The sequence below is a fragment of the Pyrgilauda ruficollis genome, unplaced genomic scaffold, assembly GCF_017590135.1.
Source record: "Pyrgilauda ruficollis isolate IOZ18807 unplaced genomic scaffold, ASM1759013v1 scaffold10, whole genome shotgun sequence".
In the NCBI taxonomy this organism is placed as follows: domain Eukaryota; kingdom Metazoa; phylum Chordata; class Aves; order Passeriformes; family Passeridae; genus Pyrgilauda; species Pyrgilauda ruficollis.
Window position 1 is genome coordinate 236460 of NW_024508101.1, and position 20068 is coordinate 256527.

A 20068-nucleotide genomic window follows, 5' to 3' on the forward strand; every position below is an offset into this window, starting at 1 on the left:
TTTGGTTTTTTTAAACTTTTGCTGGATCTCTGTAAAGTATGTGAAGCTCTCCTGATTGATACTGTCCTCTGGCCAGCTGAAAAAAGGTACATTTTTTCAGAATTATATCAGTTTGCCAAGTTGGTTGGCATAAAGAAGGAAAGCTTTTCTGTTGGTGAAGCTGCTGATTAGCACTCGTGTTTCTCTCTCTCTCTTTGTGCTTAGATTGAGCGATTGGAAGTCAGCAGCTTGGCGCAGACCTCCAGTGCCGTGGCCTCCAGCACTGATGGCAGCATCAACGCAGACTCTGTTGATGGGACCCCAGATCCGCAGCGGACAAAAGTGGCCATCACACACCTGCAGCAGAAGATACTGAAGCTGACAGAGCAGATCAAAATTGAGCAAACGGCCCGTGACGACAACGTGGCAGAGTACCTGAAACTGGCCAACAATGCAGACAAACAGCAGAGTGCTCGCATTAAGCAAGTGTTTGAGAAGAAAAATCAAAAGTCAGCCCAGACCATCTTACAGCTGCAGAAGAAATTGGAACATTACCATCGAAAGCTGCGAGAGATTGAACAGAATGGAATCCCTCGGCAACCAAAGGATGTCTTCAGGGATATGCATCAGGGTTTGAAAGACGTTGGAGCAAAAGTCACTGGCTTCAGTGAGGGAGTGGTAGACAGTGTAAAAGGTGGACTTTCCAGTTTCTCCCAGGCCACACATTCAGCAGCAGGAGCTGTGGTTTCCAAACCCCGGGAGATTGCCTCCCTCATAAGGAACAAGTTTGGGAGTGCAGACAACATTGCTAATCTGAAGGACTCCTTAGAAGAAGGCCAGGAAGATGGGACAGGTAGCAAGGCTCTAGGTGTTATTCAGAACTTTCAGTCAAGCCCAAAATATGGCAGTGAAGAGGACTGTTCCAGTGCCACATCAGGCTCGGTGGGAGCCAACAGTACAACAGGGGGCCCTGTGGGAGCTTCTAGCTCCAAAACAAACACTCTGGATATGCAGAGCTCAGGGTTTGATGCAATACTGCATGAGATTCAAGAAATTCGAGAGACACAGGCAAGACTGGAAGAGTCATTTGAGGACCTTAAGGTTCGCTACCAGAGGGATTACACGTTGATAATGCAGACCCTGCAGGAGGAGCGGTACAGGTAAGTGCTGTGGTACTTTGTTTGACAATCCAATGCTGTGATTGCAAAGCACCAGAGCTGGGGATGGTAGTGCTCAGCAGGCTGTTCCCAGCAGCCTGATTCAAGTGGATAGTTCTGAGGTCTTCTCAGGACTCTTCCCTCCCAGTTCTGCCTTTTATAAATATTGCTATCTTGCTGCTTACCTCTCTCTGTGTACAAGAAAAAGATTGCAAGGAAAAACGTTATTTCAGAGTGTTTTCAAGATAAAAACTTGAAGCTGAAGAGGTCTAATAAGGTGTCCCAAACCCACGAGTACATTGATGCAATTACTGTTATCAGACAGTGCTTTGCCCTGCAAAAAATCCTGAAAATGTTTGGATCAAAGCAAATGACAGGGAGCTAATGTGGACATGACTTGACCCTACCTTCTCCAACACTCAGATCCATATCTACCAGAGAAAGAAGCATTCCAGCTTTCTTCAGGTTCTCTAAAAAGACATGATCTTACCCATGTGCCAAAACTAAGATATCCCTTCCCTTCTCTGCTCAGTCCACAGTGGCAGCACTCAGGGAAATTAAGTTGAATTAAATGTCAGATACTGACAGTGCTCTTGCCATGGAGATTATGGGATGCTGGAAGCAGGTGACCCATGTTTCCGTCAGTCCTCCCCTTGCTGGAAGGAATGGAAAGGTGGAGCATTTGCTGCAGTACTGCTGATCCCTGATGAAGTCACAGGGGAGAGGTGACAGTGGCCTTCAGTAAGGCAGCCTGACCTGCTGCCCCCACCTCCCTGCTGAGGAAAGCTGCCCATGGAGAGGTGCTGAGGGAATACTTCCCTTTCCTTGCTGGGTGGGAGAGGCTCTCTGCAGACTGCCTTGTGCTGTCCCCCCACACGCGTGCTGGGAGCAAGGGCTTTACTCCAGGCTCTGAAGGGAAGAGTTACTAGCTGCTCTTCTGCAGGCATCCTGGACAGGATTCTTAAACTTTAAATAACAAATGCAAAGCCCAAGCCCTCGTTCTGGTGAAGGACAGCACGCTGTTGTCATGAGGTTCTTTGTGGCCTTCATTACTTTGCCAGGATGTGAAACACAACCTGAAAGGCACAGCAGAGCTGCTGGGGGTGTGTACAGGCTTGCTGAAGTGCCCTGTGCCACTTGCTGCACTGGTTTGTGCAGCGTAACATGGGAGTTGCCCTACAGCTCTTTAGACCTGCTTATGCCAAAACATTGGAAAAACTCTGGAAAAGGCTAACCTGCTAGGATCTGGTAGAGACAGCAGGTTCTCAGTGTGCTTTGCAGAGCTTGGGCAAACAAAGCCAGACCAACACTACTTTCTAATCCCGCTTTGCAATAATCAGCAGTTTGACTGAAACCAGCAGCCAGCACAGCAGCTTTGGTTCCTAGTGCCTCAGTGTCATCAAGTCATCCCAAAATGATGTGGAACTGGATCTTCTGCTCCTCAGCAGAGAGGTGCTGTTGTCTGTTGCTGTTGTCTGTTGCTGCAAAAAAAATTGTTTCACACATACAGCAGCAGCCATTCATGGTGGAATGCTAAATGCAAGCATGGCACAGCTGAAGGAGTGGCCTGAAAGTACAATAGCAGACCTTGGGGACTGATACGTGCTGTCAGCTAAGTGGGCTGGTTACTGCCCAACACGTCTGAGCAAGGTTCATGTAGGTCCCTTACTAGTGCATCATGAAGTCATACCTGTTATGTGCCATTAACCTTTGCAGAGCTCTCCCCTGAGGTCAGCCCAGACCCCAAGCTCTAACCGAGGCAGCCTGGAGTGAAAAGCAGGGAGAATCTGCATTTGGCTTATAAAAGCTTAAGATAGTAATTTAGACCTGTCATTTGGAATGTTGATGCAGATTAATTAAAGGTGTGACCTTTAAAGAGGACCAGTTGAACCACACTCAGTGCCCTTGTCTTTGTGGGTAACTGCATGATCAGCAAGATCTCATGGGTTAATCACGATTAGACGACTACAGGACTGTACAAATGTAGATTCTTGTTTTTATAGCTTCTGTATTTTGAACCGTCACAATGATAAAAGCTGACATCACCTGAGAAGTGGAAGGTGATGTGATATGTCCAAGGGCAGAGGGCACTGCTGCCTTGGCAGGGAGGGGTGGTGCCTGTTCCTCCAACTGGAACCCCTCTTGCTCCTCAGCTCTCTTCAGAAAAAAGCTAAAAGAAGGGAAAGGAAGTTGTGGTGTAATGCTGGTAGGCTGGGGATTCAGATTAATCATAACTGGCTTTAAAAGTTGTAAATATCTCCTAACTGTGCTCTGTTTATGGGAAGCTTTCAAAAACAAACACAGAGTTCAGTTGGAGCTTAAAAAAAAATGTTTTGGAGAGGTCTTTTTCTTGTCAGGTGACACTGTGTGTTTGCATTGTACCTGGAAGCTGGAACAAAGAACATGCCATGACATTTTCTCACCTGGTCTTAATCCATTTCCTCTTTCTTAAATCGTCTACTGTTTTGCAGGTTCTGATCTTTTTTCCCATTTGTGTTTGTGCAGTTTCTGTTTATCAGCCATGGCTTGCCTCACAGGTTTTCCATGACCTCCTTCATCTCCTCCCTCCCCTCTCCCTGCTTCCAAATCTTGTCTACCACTCCACGTGGCTGCCGGTTTGCTAACCCTAGTCTCTGAGGCAGGGACTCACCTGTCCAGTTGCTCCAGTTCTCCCGCCCTGGTGCAGGCCTGGCAGCACCACGGCGAGGCCAGGGTGGGCTGTGCTGCCCAGCACGTGCTGGCCCCGGAGCACTGCTCTGCTCTGCTGGGCTGAGCCGCTGAGGAAGGAAGAGTCTGACGGTACTTGGCCATCATTGTTTTCTTCTGCACCGGGAGCAGACGCTGAAATGGCTTGTTGCTAATCTCGTCATTGGAAGGTGGCAGTTGTTTACTGGTACAAGCAGGGACTTTCTGTGCTGTTGAGACTGAAATAAAGTTCCTGCTGAGTATTTTCATCTTGCTTGTCCCTTCAGGAACCTGTTTGTACATGGCAAAACCATAAGCTCACATATTTGGAGTGTGGCCAGTCTAAGGTTTTGGATTTCTTCCCAAGCCTGACAGCCTTGGAAAGGGCATTTAGGTCTCCCATGCTCCTGTCAGAAGAAAACCTTCAGCCGAAAGGGTAGTCACTGGTGCTTCCATTTGTCTGGGTTTAATGTAGTCTGATTGTCACACTTCAGTCTGTCCTCATGATGTGTTTTAAAATAGATCAAAGGAGCTAAACCCCTGGGGTCTGGGAGGGTTGGCAAGGCTGTTCTGGAGTGTGGCTGGGCAGTGGAGGCAGCGTATTGGTGTTCACCCAGGACAGCACCAAAACACCCCTGCAAAGCTGTCTGTCCTCCTTCCAGGGAGGCTCGGAGCTGGAAGTACAGGGAAGTGTGTGGGTGTCATGAGCAGCTCGTGCTCCCTGTCAGGAGCAAGCTCTGTCCTTCGTGTATCCTTCTAGGTAGAGGACTTGGAGCATACTACAAATAACTTCTGGTTTTAGCTGTTTACTCGCTATTGGAAGCAGTGTGTTCAGTAGCATAAAGATGTACTTAGTGACAAATAAAGATTACATGAAGGTTTGTATGACATAGCTATAAAAAGAAAAAGGTCCATCTTGAGAGACATCTGAAGACAGGTACTAAACTCATTTACTGTCTACTGCAGACATCTTTGTAGCATTAGTTTGATCAGTTTCTTTACTCACCATAGCACTGAGTGCAGATCAAATGTCTTTTTTTATCACATCCCTCCCTTCCATATGCTGTGTTAGCTGTGCATTTTGCAACTATTACTTTAAAATGCCTTAAAGCTTTTTAAAAAAATGAGATGGTCATAATTGTGTTTCTGAGCCTTTTTCAGACCACTTTCCCAGTTCCCGCGCAGTGAGCATCAGAAAACGTGGAAATACAACATGGCTATTTGAAATGCAGTGTTCCCATATCCCACACTTGAGCCAAGCACCCCAGCTATTTACTGTGTCCGCAGGAACAGCTCTGATGATCTCTGTGATACTTGTGACAGGCAGCATTGGTCTGCTGCACAGAGATGTTTCTGGGCTGGAGTTTGTTCTTTTAAGGAGGAATTTCACACTTTAAATAGTAACAAAATAGTTCTTGAGGCATTTTCCGTACATGAAGTGAAGTGGGATTTGATTATTCAGGGTGCTGCTACATTCACAGACAAGTTCAGTGTGTTCAATAGACCCTGGCACTCATGAATTAGAGGCATGTATTTCATCTTAACCCTCCTGACAGGCAGCCTATCCCTTTTATTTGTGTAATACTCCCACTTAAATGCAAACCAGCTTTCAATAGGGAAACTGTGGTTCTGGGCCCCGTAAGTCACATAAACCCCTCCTTGCTTTTTAAATTTGAACACCAGTAGAAAGCAGCCGGAAAAAATTAATTTTCTAAATTGTAAATATTGGGACAAGAAGTGAAAAGAAGCTGAATGGAGGATGTGTCATTTAAAAAATAAGTCAGGGTAGGTTAGTGGGGGCAGGGATGTGGTTTTTTTTAATAACCCAGTTCTAGCAGTTGCCTGACACAGTGAGTTCTGGAAGTGCAGGTGATTCTTGGATGCAAACTGCAGCAGTTCTGGGGTTGAGCAGGGAGTGAAGTGTGGATTGGGAATGAGCTGGTTGTTCTGCAGTCTTCAGGGCAGGAAGATTGGAGCCAACCCTTCTGCTAATCATGTTCTGTTTAAACTCTTAACTATACAGATTAGCAGGGTTTCCTTATGTTTCCTGTAGATTGAGGTAGTTTTGAAGTAATTAAAATACAATTGTTTCCTGTTAGAGAACAGGATTTAAGCTGCTTGGCAACTGCTGCTTTATGAAAGGTGCTTATTTGAGAGGAGGTTAAAAAATACAATCATGCTATTTTCAGAAATGCTTAAGTTTCTTTTTCTCTAATAAACACACTGGTGAATTTTGTAATATAATAACAAACTGAATATATTTCAAGCAATTAATGCTGCCTTTGGGGCTTGGAGTGGGTTTAGTTGTGATTTTTTGGTTGTTTGCAAGTTGTTGTCAGTTTTAAGTTGTGTGGGAACAAAGGACTCCTTCTTCATTATTTTTAATTATCTGGGCTCCTTCTTCATTAGCTGGTCTTCACATGGCCATTCCCTTGTTAGCCCTGGGAAATCAGTTCTCTGGTGTGTCCCGGCACAGTTGCACAGCTCTTCTGGCACCTTTCTGGGCTCAGCCATGTCAGCTGGCCGTTGTCTTGGTTTCACTGCTGGTTGACCACATGTGTTTTACTGCTGCAGATTGTCATGCTGTGTCTGACTCCTCCTTAGTTTAAAGTAATATTGCACTGGGAACATGAACGAAAATTCTTTTCATACTTGTCTATTAAAAACAAAACCCTAAGACTGTTTTTAAAGGCTAGCTTTTGACTGCAGATTCTAAAAAACAAAAAAAATCTTGAAAAAAAAAAAAGAAGCAGGATTTGTGTCTTAGTTTCGGAACTTGCAATTAAATTCTTCATTCTAGAGAAATATTGAAATATTTCTTATTCATCTTGTTAGGGTTTTTTTGGGTTTTTTTTTTTTTTTTTTTGGTCAGGAATTAAATTCAGTGGAGTCAGAAGAAAACCAAAATTTAAACAAGGAATTATCTCTGTGGTTAATTCCTTAGAAATGTCTTGGTTATTAGTATCAAGATTCAGATGGTAAGGACTGTGTGGTAAGCTTTTTCCATCTGCTACAATGAGTAGACAGTGGAAAAAGCCCAATGGCCACCACAGCTGTGCCCATACCTTTGTTACCATCAGAGCTACCATTTCAGTTAATTTATAACTCTCTTAGTGAGAAGCAAAATCTTATCTCTTGGAATTGTTATCACTCAGTTTGTTTAAGCAACCCTCTTCCTCAGGACTGCTCCTGGTCCATTCACCAGGAGCAAACTGAAAAATAAGCCTGCAGGTTAGTGATTCATGTGTCCTTACAAATAATGTGATGGTATTTGTTTGTTAAATTGCATCATTCATGGGAGATAAAGGAAAAGCAAATCAAAGATCCATGTGACCTCATGCAGAGATCAGACAGTAGCAGCATGTTCTCTGAGGCATCAGTCACATGTAATTTCCATGTAATTTTTATGCCCATTACTGTTCCAAGTGTAGATAAAAATGCTTAGGAGTTTATGGTTTTAGAAGGGAACTGTTTGGTTTACACAGAAGTTTGGTGAATACTTCATTCTATTCTTATTCTGTCCTCAATTTCTTGAGAATTTTGTTCATCACTCAACGGTTACCATTTAATTGTGTGTTTTCTCCAGGTTAGGAACAGTATCACAGTGTTTATCAGGTAGAAAGAACTAATTCCCAGCAAGGAGGCATTAGTGCTAGAGTGTGCTGTGTGCTGACTGAGGCAGCCATGCTGGTTTCAGTACACAGGCCGTGGTGTTCATTGCTTGCTTGTCACTGGTGTCATTTTGCCATCCTCTTCTCATTAAAGCCATTGTACCATGTGTTGTCATTTCTAGATGTGAAAGACTTGAAGAGCAGTTAAATGACCTGACTGAGCTCCACCAGAACGAGATCCTCAATTTAAAACAGGAACTGGCCAGCATGGAGGAAAAGATTGCCTATCAGTCTTACGAGCGAGCCCGGGACATCCAGGTGGGTGACAGAAGCAAGGACCCAAGTCCTGCCCTTTGCCTGTTCTTTCAGGAACTCATTCACTTTTGAAGTATGCCTGCGCTTCAATATTTGATTTTAATCCTTGTAGCTTTATTGCTAAACTGCTGCATTCCAAAAGGTCCTTTTTCCATCTCTGACCTGTGGGTATCTCTCCAGGTAGCCTCCTCCGTAAATCAGGGCTGTGTCCCACACAGAGGGAACCTGCTGCTCAGCTGGAGCAGAGCAGGAGCCAGAGCCCACTTTCTGTGCAGACTTTTGTATTAGACACCCAATGGGCCATGACCCAAACACTTCTTTTACAGTAGTGTTCCCAGTACACGTCCCTGGGGCGTGGTTGTGTCACTGATTTTACAGCAGTGGTCACATACATCTAAGAAAAAATGGCTTTGTGTGTGCACTGCATTGAGTCAGGAAACAATTCTTTCTGTTGGCTTTGAAGAACTAAAGAGGTGTTTCTAAAAGAAAAGTTTCTTTTAGTATGTAAAAAAGGCAATGAAACAGAGGTCTTGCAGTTCGAGGCCCTTCTACAAAGCAAAGCAGCTGCTGACCCTTACAGAGAAAGGCCTGTTCAGAAACAAGTCTCTTAAATACTTGTTGTGGTAGTTTTAACAGGTATCTCAGTTCTGATTGCTGGTGGGAGGTATTTGTAGTGTGAGCAGGGAGTTGTAGGTTAAGAGTTCTCCCTTTTTCCTGCCGACGGACTTCAGCCAGGTGAGCTCCTCTGAAGGCCAAGCAGGCTATGCTGTTCACACACCAGCTGCAACTCTGGTTGTCAAACGTTCTTCCTGGTCACTGCTGGGGCAGCTGAGCAATTCTGCCCTGTGCTTTCAGGGGTCTTAACCAAGTAGAGGCCCTCATGTTTCATTGACCCCCCACAGACATGATGCAGTGAGAAATGTAACAGGTGACAATGACCTTTAAGTTAAAGTTAATCAGTGTCTGTGGACAGTGGTACAATGGCCCCTGGCAGTGTAAATAGGAGGCTCTCCTTTGGGGAGTGTTACAACAGTGGGCTTTTGTTTTCCTCTCTAAATTCAGATGGCAGGAAGATTGAATTGAAGTGGGGATTTCTCAACAGCTTTTTTTTAATCTTCATTGTATAATTCAGTGCTTTTAGTGTAAACTTAAAAGTTGGGACAGCCTATTTCTCAGCTGAGGAAGAGGGAAGTGTTTTATTGTATGAAAAACTATTTAAGAGCAAGGGCTACTGTTGCAGAGGAACAGTACTGGTTCCTTTTTTGGTGATCAGTCTGGGAAGGACTGCTGCAGACTTGTATATCATATTTGAAGTTGGCCTATGTGTCTGGAAAAGGTGACTCTGAGGGAAGATTAGTGGAAATACTGTAACTTGGTATCTTCAAGAGCAGAAGTCTCTCTTGGTGTTAATTGCCTGAAAACCTCTCTCCTTCTCCCTAGCCCCCTGCGTTGCAGGTCAGCAGTGTTTTAGTGCAGGTTGGCTTGGTCCAGCTGGGGTTCAGCTTGGTGAAAAGGTCTGACAAATCCCCCCTGAGTCAGTGGGGCTTTAAAGAGGTGGATTTGTGCAGGGTAGTCTTCTCCTTCCACCTCCTTTCATTTTGCCTCTTCCTGTAGGCAGTTCCATAAATCTCATGCTTCTTTCACTTCTGGATGTCTTTCCCCAGTCCTCGCAGTCAGCTGGAGCTGTGCCCGTGCCACAGCTTGCTGCAGGCTGGAGAAGATGTCCTTCCTGCAATGGCAGCTGTGCAGTCCCAGCCCTAGTGCCCCTCAGACCTTTCTCTGAGCTCACAGCTCACTAAGCAAGCGGAACACAGCTGAGCCTTGGGTAGTTATTTTTGTTGATGTAGTTTTCTGCGAGGTTGCCTAGTTTTCTGAAAAGGGGTCAGATAAGCATGAGTGACTCTAAGGAAGGTGATGGAAGTTGAGGTTCTGGGAATGCACATCCCAGAAGATGAAGATTTCTGGCTAGGTACAGCACCTCTGTCCTCTGAATGGCCTCTTGGAAGCAAAGCTGAGGTGACCAGGTGGCTGGGTAGCCCCCTTCTGGCAGAAGCTGTGGGGTTTCCCAGCCTGGCATCTCCATGTCAAGCCTTCTGGGTGTGGATGAGGCACCGTGGTGTGTTGTAGGCTGCAGTGCCCAGTCAGCAAGGGGCTTCTCACCTCGGATATGGGAAATGGCACTGCTTCCTCTGCTCCCACTGCAGGGCAGGAGCTCAGTGCATGAGCAGTGTGAGGTATGGGGATGGTCCTAACCTGGCCTGGTTGGTGAGGTAACAGCTGTGAACTTGAGTAACCCAGAATGTGCTCTTGCCCACAGGAGGCACTGGAAGCATGCCAGACGCGCATCTCCAAGATGGAGCTGCAGCAGCAGCAGCAGCAAGTGGTGCAGTTGGAGGGGCTGGAGAATGCCACGGCCAGGAACCTGCTGGGGAAGTTCATCAACATCTTGCTGGCTGTCATGGCTGTCCTCCTCGTCTTTGTCTCCACTGTGGCCAACTGCGTTGTGCCCCTGATGAAGACTCGCAATAGGACGTTCAGCACTTTATTTATAGTGGTTTTCATTGCCTTTTTGTGGAAGCACTGGGATGCCATCACCGGCTACTTGGAACGATTCTTGTCTCCTCCCAGATGATGGTGGCAGGAATGGGCTGCGCCGCTCCCTCCTGGCGCTTTTGGTGAGCAAGTGTGGCAAAGATTAGTCAGCGACTACTCTGCTGAAATTTTAAAGTGTCCGAGTGAATTTGTTTACATTTAGAATAACGTTTTTTCTCTGCAAGATGCATTGCAATAGTATTTTTTAGATTTTATTCAAGAACTCTTTTGGCAAGAATCCTGGATAATTTTTATGTAGCATGGTTCTCTTTGGATGCAAATCTTAAGATTCTTTAAAGTGTACAAAAGAAAAGAATAAAATACAGAAATTTGGAGCATACCAATGGGCAATTTAAATTGTGGCTTGAACTACTGTACTAAACCTGTCAGGAAGAAGAGAACGTGGTTAGCTTAAGACGAGCAAAGCTCAATCTAGTGCACAGCCTTGAATGATGGTACCACAGCAAACCTGTAACACTAAACTTTTACTGTGAAGTCTGCTCACATTCCATGTCCGAGTGTATGCGTTGAGTGGTTTCTTTCCTTAACAAGAGAAAAACAACGTGCGGATCCCTCTCCCAGCTCAGCATCTGAGTTCGCCGTTTGTGTTAACCTGACTTCAGTAACTTTCTGTAAGGCTGGCTAACTTGGCTGAGTATATGGAGTGGAAGCCTCATGCCATACACAGTAACTGCACAGTTGTGCTACCGTATTTTGAAGTAGTCCTTGAAATACTTATACTCTTTAAGCAGAAGCCCTTGGTCGCACTTTTAAGGTTTTTTTTTAATATATGTATATTCACAGATTTAAAAAAAAATCCAAACAGCATACTTGAAGAGTGTAATACTCAAACTCTCAGTGCTTCCTTATTGTTTCTAATAGGATTTTTTATTATTATTATAATTATAATTATTATTATTATTATTGGGGGGTTTTTTTGAAGGGGTTGGGAGGGTCATTACTTTTTTTTCTTTCAAATAAAGAAGTGATGTTTTTAAATGAAGAAATGCGTGAATAATTGTGAGCTGTCTTGTCCTGAAGCAGTTCTGAGGAGGGCAGAGAGTAGTTTCTAGTGTCAGCCTGTCAAATGCAGCACTGTCCATATGCCATTTGTTTGTCCTCCTGAGCTTAAAGATGCAGCATCATGGAAAACATCTGTCTTCTCCACACCTTTTTGTCATGCTGGGCTTTTTTTTCTTTTTCCACATCTGAAGGATGGTATATTTGTATTTTTTGTTTGCATGTCATCTCTCATTCCTGGCCTCAGGATAAGAGTAAGGAATTTCTGTTCATCTCTTCCTAGGGAAAAGACAGGTTCTTTTGAGGAAAGAAATACTGACTCAACAGTTCACTTAACAGAATGGTTGTCTCAAAAACAGTTCTAATTAAAAAGAAAAAAAAAACCAAACCCTGAAAAGTGAAACCAAAGTTTTCCTCCTTCAGGCTCTGGTAAGATTATTCTTGTGTCTGTATCTGTGGTGTGCCATCCTCTTTTTCAGCCACAGGGGCCAGCACTTGGTGCAGACACCTTTGCAAATCTTGAAAGGAAATGTCAGCTTCAAATGTAACCCCAAGTCCTCACAATGTGCCATTGCTGGTGACCTGTTGGTACAGGCAGGCAGCCCTCAAGTCCAAGGAATCTGTGTTCATTCTGTGCTGATTTTTAATTGCTGTCCCTTTCACCATAACAGTGCCAAGATTCATCTTTTGTCTTCATGAAATGTAAAAAAAACCCTCCAGGATTCTGTCACAACCATTTATGGTGTTTAGTTAGGTCTTACTGTTTTCCTTCTTTCCAGGATCAACTTCCCTCTAGGAATCAGATGTTGCCCAAGTGACCTAAACCAGCTGAAATCATACATGGGCATGTCTGAGATGTGCAACATATATATATATACACACATACATGGGCATTGTGCTATGATGCAGATTCTGGGTTCTGAAAAATTCCCTCAAACAAGGTTAATACATTGAGTGTTTCCTGATTGCCAGCAAAGGCAAGCCCTCCACTGTCCAACCATCTTCCTTTCCAAGGGTTCTTTTTTCTGTAGTCACAGGAAACTCAGGTGCCCTTCCCCCAGGGATCCCAGTACACCTCTCTGTCACCATGTGCACTAATCTGCTCCTGTCCTAATTAAAACAAAGATTGCCATTTACAGCTGACTCAAGCCAAACCTGCTTGTGCTTTCTGCAGTGCCACAGCCAGAGCAGAGGTGTGTGGCCATTCCCTCCCTTGCTCCTGGCTCCAGTAAGGCTCTTCTCTAGTGACTCACATTTCTTGGCTAACTATCATCTTCCCATTATGCAGGTTTTGTCAGAAACAAATGTGTGAATAACAGTAAGAACTGATTTGGCACATAACTGAAATACTTTGTTGCCTTTTTTTCTGAAACCTGGCCTTTGTACATCTTTTTCTCAGTCTTCTTCAAACTAGAATTGCTTAAGGTAGGTTTTTATGTGGTCAAATCAGGAAGGAGTTAAAAGCCAGTGGCTCTGGATACTCAGTGTCTGTAGTATTTAAGGAAGTGTTTGTCCCTCTTCTTTATGTCCTAATTTCATTTATTTTCTCAACTGTCATATTCAGTAAATACCATTTGCTAGCTTGCCAGAAGGTGCAGGCTTAATAGAAACTGACATCTCAGAACTCTTTGGTGAAGGCCATATACATATGGGTCTGGACAAAGTGTCTGTCTCTTTCTCTCTCAACAGTTTCTTCCATTCCAGAAAGTTGCAGTAGCGTCATGTATGATGCTGCATCCGCTTCTCATATCCTAACACAACTGCCATGTGTTTTGCCTTTTGCACTAGCAGAACATTTTGGGGTTTTCCTCCCTCTTCAATTTGAAAGTCTGTGATGATTTCTGATAGCTTAATGATGATGTTGTTGGAAATGTGATTCTAGCTTTAAAGCTCCCTTTCCTTGTACATGGTTGTGTTTGCTTTCCTGATGGAGTGTTTCTGGATGACACGTAGAGGACAGTTTCTGCTGTGGATGTGAGTGTGTGTGTGAGTACCTTTAATAGCCTCCTTTGTAGATAAAAACTTTTTAGTGACCATCTCTGAGTTGCAGAATGTTTCCCAAAACATTTCATATTCGGAGTTAAAGTGATTCAGAAATTGTTTAGATGTGTTTAGCACATACTGCCTTGGCACATAAAAAGGGAAAAATATAATGGACTGTGTAAGTTCCAAGAGCAGCACCTCCTCATTAACATTCGAGGGTTCAAGTGACGTTCATCTGTTTCCCCCATTTCCTTCAATATAAAGAAGAAAGAAAATCTTGATGCAAAAAAAAAATTTCTTCTAAAACTTTTATAAAGTTCTTTTTTCTCTCAGCCTCATTAGTTTAGTTCAAGGATACTCAGCATGCTCCCAGCAGCTACTCCAATCCTATGTGTGCTTAGGTGGGATCAGATGAACTGCTGACTTAGGTGCATGTTACAGGAAAGCACTGTCTGTCAGCTGTGAAAATACGCATTTTTTAAATTAAAAAAAGAAAAGGCATTATAACAAAAAAAGCCAAGCTACAAAGGGTTCACGATTGAGTAGTTTTGCCAGTTTTTAAATGAATTCTGAAAGTGGCTAAAGAGTTACCCTGTGTGTCTGTGTTGTGTATGCCAGGTGGTATAGTCGTAGGCAATTGACTTAGCTGTAAGTGTGTTTTAAAAGTGGTAAAAAAAAATAAACAGAAAAACTCACTTGCACGGGTTGAAAAGTACAGAAATGACACTTGTGAACGTAACACTGTAGTTTATAGATCTTAAGCTGCTAATTGTTGAGAGAGATTTACATTTGTCTTGTCTGATTGTCGCAGATTTATCTGTGGCACTTTTACTGTATATAAAAAACTTTAAATAAAGACCTCAGCTATTAACACTGGTCTAGTTTGGATCTTTGCAGAGGGGTGGGGGCAGGGGAAGGGAGGTGCTGTCATGGAGAAGAAGAAGGGTGTGTCAAAACTGCTGAGCCCTGAGAGCTTAAAATGTGAGCAAGTGTTCCATAGCTCTGATTGTCAGACTTTATCCTCCACTCAGCCAGCCACACACCACTAGGGCACAATGAAAATAAGCTGGTGTCGGTGTCTGGTCTTTGCAGGTAGAGGAAAGGAGCAGCAGCATTGCATTCATCCTCATTGGTCCTTTCCAGCCCCCTTGTGCCTGGGACAGCCTCTGGCAGGGTCCCTGCAGCCACACTGTGACTCAGTTTGCAGGTTGGTTCAGTCAGACTTACCTAAGAAGTGTCTGTCTTGGAAGGACCAGAAATTGGTCCTGTATTTTTCCACCACTGGTCTGTGGCCTGCCCTGTCCTGGATGAGAACGGCCCTTGCTTCTGTGGACTTTGTCCTTAAGGGATTTCAGGGCCCACTCTGTGTGACATGCGTATTTAGAGTAGGGTGCAATTGTAGCATCATCGATGTGTCTTGGGGAGCTTGTGATGGAGCAGTTCCAGGCCTGGCTCAGTTTGGATGAGGAAGGCTGCAGCTGGCAGGACAGCACTCCTTAGCAGAAAGCTCCCTCTCCCTGAGCAGAGGCAAGAGACTGCACCATGTTGGTTGAGCCACTGCTGTAAACGAGGTATTTTGGCTACCGTGTTTCATAGAAGAATTTCTGAATCCTTTGTTATATATACAAACTGAAAGCGAGCAGATTGCTCACTGGTGTGGAGAAGATACTTGTTCCTCTTGGGTTTTGGTCATGTGATATCAGGAACAAAGGACCAAGAAGGGAATGGAAACAATATTTTAAGGAGAAAGGTACTGAGTCCTTTTCTCTGTTTTCACAGAGATGCAAGTACTGTAAAACCAGCAAGAGATCAAAAAGCAAAAGCAGCTGTTTGCAGGATTTTTCTCCCTGTAATCTCCTCACAACCAGAATGCAAATTCCAGCAGTTTATGGATGAAGCAAGTGCATGGCGCTGCTTTTGCTAGAGCTGTCTGGCTCAGGATGGGACATGGCTGGGAGGGTAAATGGTTCTGCATTCTTCTGGGCGGTCACCTGCGAGGTGCTGGCTGTGGCTCAGGACCAGCCGGGAACCATGATGACCAAAGGTGAAAGCACTGGCCTTCTACTCCCATGTCAACAGATTTAATCTGATAATACAGGGGATTAGGTGGTGTTACTCAGCTTTTTGGTTAGTCTGTGGGAAGTGGTTTGATAGCTCCACCCAGGTCCTGGGGAACAAACAGGGATATGGCAAGGGTACAGCCATGCTGGGTTGCAGCAGTGGAGGTGAGGAATTGGCTCAAGTTTCTCACTGGAGCAGTCATTCTCCCCGGCCAAATAACATCACTTTGATGTGCTAATAGTGGAAATTTTTGCAAACAGCCAGCTCCCTACCACAAAATGCCTGTCTTCAAGTTGTTTCTTAAACGCCAAATCAACTGGTGTTTAAGTGTTGGTCAGTGGTTCATCAGCCTCAGTGGATCCTCCCTCACTGGCTGGAGTTAGAAATAGGAAGAGGGTTCTTTGCTGCCTGAGTTAGCGTGAAATAGAATATCCCAGGGCAAACCAGCTCTGCTGAGTGGCTCGTACTCCAGCCAGATTCCCTCTGAAATTAGGAATAAGAGTCACCTTGTATGTGTTCTCGGCCTTTGTACCAGCCTTGTGCCAACCCTGGCCAAAGGGGAAAAAATAAGTAATATTGTCTGAGGAGAAAGGCCAGAGCAGGATGGGAAGATGCAGTGTGTTTTCAGCCCTCCTCCTCAGTGCAGCTGTTCCTGTAGCCCTGCCTGCTTTCAGCTGATACTCTCCTTGCCTTACAACCAAGTGGTCTGAAGGCATTCAAAAGTTCCTCCACTACACATAAAAGTGTTTTCAGATTGGGGTCATTTATCAGACCTCTGTTGCAACAGCCTGGGGACACCTCTGGCTCCAAATAATTGTTTGAAGAACACCTTTACGCCTAATCCTCATTGTGATCTCTACGGAGGAGGATGCCTGAGAGCCTGTCTGGCCAGAAGACAGAAGCAGATGAGTGTGACACCACATTGAGCTATCTGGTCAGTCAGCTCCTCAATTCCACCTGATTCTGGCACTACTGACACATCTGCATATCACCGACGTGCTTCCCCAGTCCCTGAGGGTGAACAGGAGCTCTGGGCCAAGCCAGCTCCAGTTCCTGCTCAGCTCTGCTGAACATGTCCCTGAACGGGATGGTGCTGACACAGATGAGCACAGCTGAGGGGGAGGCAGCTGCTTGGTTTGCTCTGGGAAGGAGCTGTGACCAGAAAGCACGGCTCGTCCTTGTCTCAGGCACACCCTGAGAACTAAATTGGATAGTTTACAAATATCCCATCCTGCTTACCTGGGCAAAGGATCCTGAAAAGAGAATGGGGATTGTATGAGGAAGCAGGTGACGTTTCACTGATGGAGCACTCCTCAGCAGAAAACATCTTCAAGGAAGCAACATCCCTTGACCCTCCTGATTGTTGTCTCACAAATCTTGAAGCAGTTGTGGCCCTTGGCACAGGTAAAATAGCCCTGTCCCACACTGCTCAAGAACTTGGGCTATGTTCCTCCAAAAATGTTTCTTTGAAAGATCGTTTGCTTTTTTCAGATCAGCTCTCCACCTCCATTGGGCATATCGGCATTTCCCTCCACCTTTGGAAACAGACTGGCAGATAGGTATCAGCTGGCATTCTATCTGTCCCGTCCACTGCTTTCCCAGCTGGCAAAGGCCGGTTGTTGCTGGGAGCGGCCAGACTGGCCCAGGCAGGGCCGAGCCTTCGCTACCCGAGTGCCCAGAGGACCCGGGAGCCTGGGCCGGCGGCTCCCGGCCTGCGGGGGGAGGCAGGCAAAGCCCGCCCCTCTGAACCGCGGGAAGACCCGCCGGAGCAGCAAGGAAGGAGCGGGACCGTCCGCACAGCACTGGGGCGCTGCTGCCGCGAAGTTATAGGGGCGGGATGTGGAGCGGCTGACGGGAGCCCCTCTGCTCTCGGAGTTAGCGGAGCGGCCCTGACGGCTCCGAGCCGCGCGCCCCGCCGCGCCCTGAGGGGGCTCGCGACCCCTCGGCTCTGGCGCCGCCTGGCGGCGGTGCCTGGCACTGCGCGCGCGCGCCGCCCGCGGTCTCAGGCGACCCCTGGCGGCCAGGCGGGGCAGCGCGGCTGGAGCGCCGTGCCCCGCGGCCCGGGCTGGCTCGGACACCGGCACCGGCAGCGGGCACCCGGCACGGCTCAGCCCGCCCGCCTGCAGGCGCTGCCGGAGCGCCCCAGCCCTGCGCCGAGTGCTCGGTCGGTGCTGCCGCATCCCGGAGCAGCGCGGGGAGACCCGGACCTGCTCGGTCATACAAACACCTCGCCGAGGCTATCCCGGGCTCCGGGGCTTCCCGCACGTACAAACGGCTTTGCCATGCGAATGTCCCGGCCGCTCCACCGCCGGGCCACGGGCAGCAGCTGCAGCAGCGCAGCAAAGTCCCTGCGCTGGTTCTGTTGGGCGGGACCCTCTCCCCCATGGTTCAGCATCACTGCAGCGGTAACTCGGTGGTTGTTGCTGCTCGGATGCTGTCCTGTATCGTGCTGGCTCACCTCCCTGCTCAGGCTGTGCAGGTCCTCTCCCGATCCTGCACAGAGCAGCCAGGCCTGCTCTCGTCTCTGTTGTCCACGTGGAAAGGGAATACGCAGACACAGGCTGCAGATCTGCAATGCCTCGTTGCTCCCTGCTCTGAAAGGAGCCATTCCGAGGTGTAATTGTTCAAGGGACGTGCTCGATGGCTCTCAAACCAGCAGTCACATAAGGCTGAATGCTCTGCTTCTGTTGTTAAGCATGGCTGGGTCTGTGATTACAGTGAAAATCAGTCATTTGTCTGATCTGGACCTTTCCTCTCTTCTCCTCAAAGTGGGGCCGGAGTCTACAAAGATTTGCTGCCAAGCTCCTCCCTGCTTCATCCACTGCAGCTCTGCTGGGCACTCAGACCTCATCTCCTGCTGCTGCCTGTCCTGTTCCCATTCCCGTTGTCATGTCTTTGCTCCCAGTTCTGGCTCTAGAGGCTGGGTGTCTCCTCTGGCTCCCAGAAAACATGCTGTCCTGTTTGCTGGCTTGTCCCAGAAACAAAGGGGAAACCATGCTGTTCAAGGCTCCCCAAGCACCAGCCTCAGCCCTGCTCTGTTGGAGTGGTGTCCCCACCTACAGGGCTCACACAAAAAGGAACTTTTTCTTGGATGCCGGGTAGCTTCCTAAGAGAAAAATAAATTGAAAAATCGTATGAGATTTTGAGGTTCTTCAAGAAGAGGACAGAGAGAACGTAGCAACAGTGGCTACACTGATAAATTTCCCATTTCCTGACACGGGCTGGGAAGGAGGGACCCCTGCAGTAGCAGAACTGGAGGTGGCAGACAGGCCAGCTCAGCAGGCACATGGCAGTGCAAACACAGCTGGCAAGCACAAGCTGCCTGTGGCCCTAAGGCAAGATAAACCTGCAGATTCTCAGCCTGAAGGTGTTCTTTCCTATTAGCAAAATGCCTGTCATCGTTGTGCCACATCCCTCTCTGAGGAGCTGCCAAAAGCTGCACTTTTTTCCAGGTGTTACCTACATTGTTAATTACTGGGGGCAAGGTGTGGCCCCAGTTGAAAATGGGGAGGCTGTGGAGTGAGAGATGTGGGGACAGGGCACAACTGTGGGCTGGGAATGTAGGGAAGTGGTTGGGAAAGGGCCAGCTTTTAACTGAGCTGCTGAAATCCTTCCCCCTCTCCCCATCAACAGAATGAAATTGGGAGTTCTGCTGTCCAAGATAATACTTTGTTTTGCTCTGGTGTATGGACAGGTGTGGGATCTGCTGGTGGAACCCCGTGCAGGAATTCAAGGAATGTAAGAGGTGCGTCAGCTGGTGTGTCCTGTCTGACCCCAGACAAGGCAGGTCCTTGTGTGGGGAGAGCTCAGCCCCACAGCGGCTGCCCGCACAACAGAGGCGAGCCTGGGGCCGGGACTTGGCGCTGCGGGGCCGCGGTGTGCCAGGGCACCGACGGGGCTGCAGTGTGCCAGGGTACCGACGGGGCTGCGGGCACACACGGGGCTGCGGTGTGCCAGGGCACGGACGGATTTGCGGTGTGCCAGGGCACGGACAGGGCTGCGGTGTGCCAGGGCACCGACGGGGCTGCAGTGTGCCAGGGTACCGACGGGGCTGCGGGCACACACGGGGCTGCGGTGTGCCAGGGCACGGACGGATTTGCGGTGTGCCAGGGCACGGACAGGGCTGCGGTGTGCCAGGGCACGGACAGGGCTGCAGTGTGCCAGGGTACCGACGGGGCTGCGGGCACACACGGGGCTGCGGTGTGCCAGGGCACGGACGGATTTGCGGTGTGCCAGGGCACGGACAGGGCTGCAGTGTGCCAGGGTACCGACGGGGCTGCGGGCACACACGGGGCTGCGGTGTGCCAGGGCACGGACGGATTTGCGGTGTGCCAGGGCACGGACAGGGCTGCAGTGTGCCAGGGTACCGACGGGGCTGCGGGCACACACGGGGCTGCGGTGTGCCAGGGCACGGACGGATTTGCGGTGTGCCAGGGCACGGACAGGGCTGCGGGCACAGGCGGGTTTGCGGTGTGCCAGGGCACACGCGGGGCTGCGGGCACCGGCGGCTCACGCAGTGTGGCAGCAGTGAAGCCATTCCTGCCGGGGTGTTCGCAGGGAGCCCGGAGCTGCTGGGGAGGGTGGATGTGCGGGGGCAGCCTCACCGAGCGTGTGCAGAGCAGCAGCGAAGCTGGCCTTGCCTGGACCCCCTGCCTGATACAGAAA

At 47.7% G+C, this 20068-nt stretch overlaps 1 protein-coding gene across 10 annotated transcripts in view; it reads left to right on the plus strand.

Moving 5' to 3' along the window:
• The window catches only part of TMCC1 (transmembrane and coiled-coil domain family 1), a 64923-nt gene extending 50710 nt beyond the window's left edge, over positions 1-14213 (plus strand). For all 10 annotated transcript variants that reach the window (XM_041464236.1, XM_041464294.1, XM_041464252.1 and 7 more), the window contains 3 exons: positions 205-1139; positions 7615-7750; positions 10065-14213. In XM_041464236.1, the coding sequence (XP_041320170.1) occupies positions 205-1139; positions 7615-7750; positions 10065-10379 (1386 nt within the window). In that variant the 3' untranslated portion in view covers positions 10380-14213. The remainder of the gene's footprint in view (positions 1-204; positions 1140-7614; positions 7751-10064) is intronic.
• Positions 14214-20068: the final 5855 nt, after the last annotated feature.